The sequence below is a fragment of the Podarcis erhardii genome (assembly GCF_964252035.2).
Source record: "Podarcis erhardii genome assembly, chromosome: Z".
Classification (NCBI taxonomy): domain Eukaryota; kingdom Metazoa; phylum Chordata; class Lepidosauria; order Squamata; family Lacertidae; genus Podarcis; species Podarcis erhardii.
The window spans coordinates 18,538,281-18,543,459 of record NC_138504.1 but is presented as its reverse complement, the minus strand read 5'-3'; the positions used below and the strand labels follow the sequence as shown (position 1 = coordinate 18,543,459).

At 47.0% G+C, this 5,179-nt stretch overlaps 1 protein-coding gene across 1 annotated transcript in view; it reads left to right on the top strand.

The window, feature by feature from the left end:
* The first annotated feature begins 576 nt into the window (after positions 1–576).
* The window catches only part of UTP14A (UTP14A small subunit processome component), a 20,408-nt gene continuing 15,805 nt past the window's right edge, over positions 577–5,179 (top strand). Inside the window, exons 1-5 of the mRNA XM_081848023.1 lie at positions 577–821; positions 1,926–1,999; positions 2,116–2,180; positions 2,978–3,120; positions 4,293–4,448. Of these exons, the coding sequence (XP_081704149.1) occupies positions 750–821; positions 1,926–1,999; positions 2,116–2,180; positions 2,978–3,120; positions 4,293–4,448 (510 nt within the window). The 5' untranslated portion in view covers positions 577–749. The remainder of the gene's footprint in view (positions 822–1,925; positions 2,000–2,115; positions 2,181–2,977; positions 3,121–4,292; positions 4,449–5,179) is intronic.

Below are 5,179 nucleotides of genomic sequence, written 5' to 3'. Positions count from 1 at the left end.
ACGTCAGGATCGTAGTAAAAAACGGGGGTGAGGTTTTCACCCTCCTGAGGAGAGGAACTAGGCTTTCCATTGGGCATCTCGTTCTCAAGAACCGCCTGCTATCCCTGCTTTCGCATTTTCATTGGCCGAACCGCACGTCATTCAAAAAAAAAAAACCAAGCCACGAGGGGGGCGGAACGGCCTGACGTGCAAGGATGAAGGGCAGGACCCGACCAGAGTTTTTTTGCGTCAATGGATCAAAGGCGGGCATTCACGTGGTTGCTGTTTCGGGCACATCATTGGCTCTTGCTAAGCCCCGCCTTCTGTGGTCTTGTCCAGATTCCCAATGAGGCGTGGTCATGAGCTGGCCACGCCCCCTTATTAAAATAGCCAGTAGCCTCAGGGAAGAAGCCTTTGTACCCTTCTTGCTCACTTCCCTTTTAGATTGTAAGGGTGTCGTTGCACGTATTTGCATGTATTTTAAATAATTAATTGGCATATTTAAATAAGGGCGGGTCACGTGCGACATGTCCTTGCCCTCCCAGCGCAATAGCGGCCCCTATGGCCTCACCAGTGGGGGGGGGGAGAGGGGAAGTACCGCAAAAATTTAGGTTCACAGCCGGAAGTGCTGCCGTGCTTTACGGCGCGCAGGGTGCTATTTGCTCCCTGCCGGGGCTTGACCATCCACGTGCTCAACCTCCCTTTCTCAGCCTCACTTACTGGACTGAAGAAAAAGGGAAGGGGAGTATTGGGGTGTCTGAGCTCCCCCCATGGCGGCCGCAGAAGAGGAACATCCCTTGAGGAACGGGCTGGTCATGAGTGACGACGATGAGGAGAAGGAGGTGAACTTTCAAGCCCAACCGTATTTATTTCCAAAGCTGTACAGTGGTACCTCAGGTTACATACGCTTCAGGTCATAGACGCTTCAGGTTGCAGACTCCGCTAACCCAGAAATAGTGCTTCAGGTTAAGCACTTTGCTTCAGGATGAGAACAGAAATCGGGCTCCGGCGGCGCGGCAGCAGCGGGAGGCCCCATTAGCTAAAGTGGTGCTTCAGGTTAAGAACAGTTTCAGGTTAAGAACGGACCTCCGGAACGAATTAAGTACTTAACCCGAGGTACCACTGTACTCTGTGTGATCCCATGTGTGGGGGAGGGGGTGGTTTAGAGCCATCCGCGCGTGGGGGAAGCGCTCTGTAAGATCGGGGGGATACCTTTGTTGCCTTCTCGTCGTGCTGCGGTATTCCTGTTGAGCCGCTTTAATGCAGTTGGCTTTAAGGATTTCTTTGCCCCGTGAAAGATGCCCAGGACAGCATGCCACAGGCGTAGCCAAGGGGGAAGGGTCGGTTCTGCCCCCCCAAACAAAAGTCCTGCTCCCCAACCATGTCCTGACTCACCCCCCCCCCCCCGCAAAAATTCTGGCTACGCTTATGCAATAAGGAATAAATATATTAAAGCTCTGCGAGATTAAATAGCAGAACTGGATTGTTGCCTCCTTGCAAAGGCTTAAATGGCTTTTGAAAATTCTACTCCTAATCCTGAGTTTTGATCCCGACATCTGTGTCTCCCCTTGTCCTTTCTTTTTTGCATTTTTCCTTATGGCCACTCTCCAAAGCTATAAGCAGTGCGTTTTTCTATTAAAAGTGCTGGAACTCACCTTGAACTCCTCCCTTGTAACAGCAATAGCACCCACCTGAGAGGTGCAGGAACTTTGTTCCGGCAAGTTCCAACTGGGGAAAAAAGCCCTGGCTGTAAGGCAGTAAGTCCAGTGAGCAGGTCAGTCTGATTAGCTGGCAGCTGCATCTCCTCACAGGTTAGCACTGTCATGCTAGAGGCTAGGTATTCTCAGTGGTACCCTTTGAAGTTATTATTCATAGTGTTGCAAGGGTTCAGCCCTCTGGTGAGATGGTCCTTGGCCCTTATTCATTGGTAACCTTTTGTTCTCCAGGCGGACAATGAAGAAGCAACAAAGAAGCACCACCAGCTTGTGGATTCACTCACTGCCTTGGCTGGAGGGAAGCGGTAAGAAGGAAGGGAGACTGCTTCATGGCCCTGGTGATGGAGACAAAGAATGAGCGATCTAAATAGCTTGATTTTCCATTCCTAACTAGGTCAATGTCCTTTCCTTTTTTTTGCAGACGGAGGGCAGTTGAACGCACTGAGGCGAGCAGACAGATCTCAGAATTTGATATTTGTGGTGGAGGTGAGAGCTCTTGGAGTGTAGCAATCACTGACATACAGTGGTGCCCCGCAAGACGAATGCCTCGCAAGACGAAAAACCCGCTAGTCGAAAGGGTTTTCCGTTTTGGAGGCGCTTCGCAAAATGAATTTCCCTATGGGCTTGCTTCGCAAGACGAAATGTCTTGCGAGTTTTTCCAACTTTTTTCCCCTTCCCCCCCCTTTTTCTAAGCCGCTTATCCGCTAAACTGATAAGCTGCTAAAAGCCGCTAAACCGCTAATAGCGCTAATCCGCTAAGCCGTCAATGGGCTTGCTTCGCAAGATGAAAAAACCGCTGGACGAAGAGAATCGCGGAACGGATTCTTTTCGTCTTGCGAGGCACCACTGTAGATGGATCCTCTGTTACCCCTGGGGCATAGCTAGGAGGGAGCATGTGGCCAGATCCATGTACCATTTCTTAATATCTAGAGAACTGAGATGCATGGCTATAGAACAAGTTTGGCCTTCCAGATGTTACTGGACAACAACTCCCATGATCCCTAGCTATTGACCATGCTTGCGGGGCTGATGGGAGTTGTAGTTCAGCAACATCTGAAGGTGCCAGAGGTTCCCCACACTTACTGTAGAACATATGCTTTGCATGCAGAAGAAAGTCCCTGGTTTGGTATCTCCAGGTTAAATGGTCACAAATCAGGTGATGGGGAAGGTCTCTCTGTCTGAGACCCTGAAGAGCTGGTGCTAATCAGAGTGATGATACTGGACAAGACGATGCACCCAGATGTGGCCTATCATCCAGTGTTACCATGTGTTGTGCATTGCAGATGCTAGAGAAAAAGTTCTCCTCTCAGAACTGCTGCAACCAGCTTCCAGCTCACCAGCTCTGAGTTCCATTCAGAAGCAGCTGAAAAAAGCCCAGAACAAAAAAGCCATCCAGCTCCCACTGAGCAAGGAGGAGAATGAGCGAGTGAGTTCAGTGGGCTCTTTTGGGGGCAGCTGTGCTTGGGGTGGTGGCAGGGAGGAAGATGTTGGCATTGGAGAAATGTGAAGGAAAGGGCACTGGAGGGAGAAACCAAAAGGAAAGGAACAGAGGAAAATGTGTGTGTTGGCACTAGTAGGATAGACTGGCAAAAGTACCTTTTCCTGTGGTACAGGTAATTCTCAACTTATACGGTTACGTTCTGCGGTCACAGCATAAAGCCAAAATCACATTTAGTCACAGCACATTGGGAACAGTGATGGGTGGGATTGCCATTTTCCCCCAGATGCACCCTGCCTTTTTCAAATTTTTACAAAATTTGTTCACCAAGCACATGAAGCTGAATGCACGCAAGTTCAATGTGTGTATGTTGGAAGTTACTTGTACCTCTCTTAATTTTTGTTGTCAAATTCATTTCCTCAAGGTTTGCTCCTAGGCTTATCCTTTTAAAAAAAATAAATAAAGGGTCTTATAAATTAATGAGGAATAGGTCCACCAGGGGTTATCGGCTGTAACAGAACAATTCTGAGGCAGTATGCTAGACAGAGCATAAACAGGAAAAAGCCATCAGGTGGAATGTAGAACCAAATGTTCCTGTCTTGTGTGATAAAGCAAAGTATGTTTTTCTGCCTTGTGAAGAGGAGGGGTTCATGGACGTGAATTTAACTTGGGTGTGCTATGTTAATGGTTTCAGATCAAATAGATGGAGCGGAATTGATACCTGGCTGCATTGCCAGCTCTCACTAAATGAAGTATTAAGATTCCAACAATGGGATTGCATCATATTCTGGGTGAAGAAAATTCCTAAATAACTTATACTGAGGCTTGACTATGGGCATCTTTATAGTGGGTGCTCTAAAATATGCCTCTGGGAAAGCTCGCTGTAGCTGGACTACCATATATATATATTTATACATATATACATTTATACATATACATAAGTGCGTGTGTGTGTGTGTGTGTTATCTCTCTCTCTCTCTCTATATATATATATATATGTTTCAGACTAGTCGGAGCCAACAGAGGGTCACACTTTTATAGTATGTTCTGCCAGAAATGGGTTCTGGCTTGACAACTCTCACGTCTCCTTAAATAAATACCTGTGTGTCACTGGGATCTTCCTGCTGAAGGTTGTGCTTGTCTTATCTGTCTACCTGCAGGTGGTGAGGGAAGCTGCATACACTCAGACATCTCAAGCCCTAGCTAAGTGGCAGCCAGTGGTGCAGCAAAACAGACGTGCTGAGCAGCTAGTCTTCCCATTGCAACAGGAGAGAGTGACTGTCACGGCCATTGAGGAAGTGATAAATGGATGGCAGGTGGGTGTTGGTTGACCTCAGCAAGAAGTGAGAATTAGGCTTGAGCTGGACCCAGCTCTTGCACGGTGCTCTTGCCTCATGTTCAAGCCCAAGCTATGCCCCTAGGAGTGTAGGAAACTGCTCTTCTACTGTGTCCCATCTAACTTAATATTTTCTGCGTTGACTGCCAGCAGCTCTCCAGGGTTTCAGGCACAGTTCTCTCCCAGCCCTACCTGGAGGTGTGTGGGTGTGCCAATCATCTACTGTGGCTTCTGTAGCTTGTGGTCTGGTAGACGGAATTCTGACTTAGCTATTCAACTTCATAGCTCTAATCTCCTATTTGAGCAGAACTTACCAAGTTGCTTTCTCAGTTCTTCCTCTGAAAAGAAAGAGAATTAGAGAGACACTTACCTGTTTTATTGTGCAGATTAATACCATGTAAGTTGTTAGGCAATCCAATGTTACTATGCAGTTACGGACCCATTCAAAAACAAAGGAAACCCCCAAACCATATAACTTCTAGCATAAAATTTGATATGGTTCACAGGTGTATACGAAACAGGGAAAAGTAAAACAGCCCATACAACACTTAACTGTCAGAATATTTTCATGAAGGTTTGTTGTGGGAAATGAATATCTATGAACTGTTTCTGTTACTGTTTTATTCATATCAGCCAATAAGCAAGCTAAATAACACTCAAAAGACCTTTCTGGATATTTTAGTCAGACAGGAATAAATCTGCTTTGCTCAT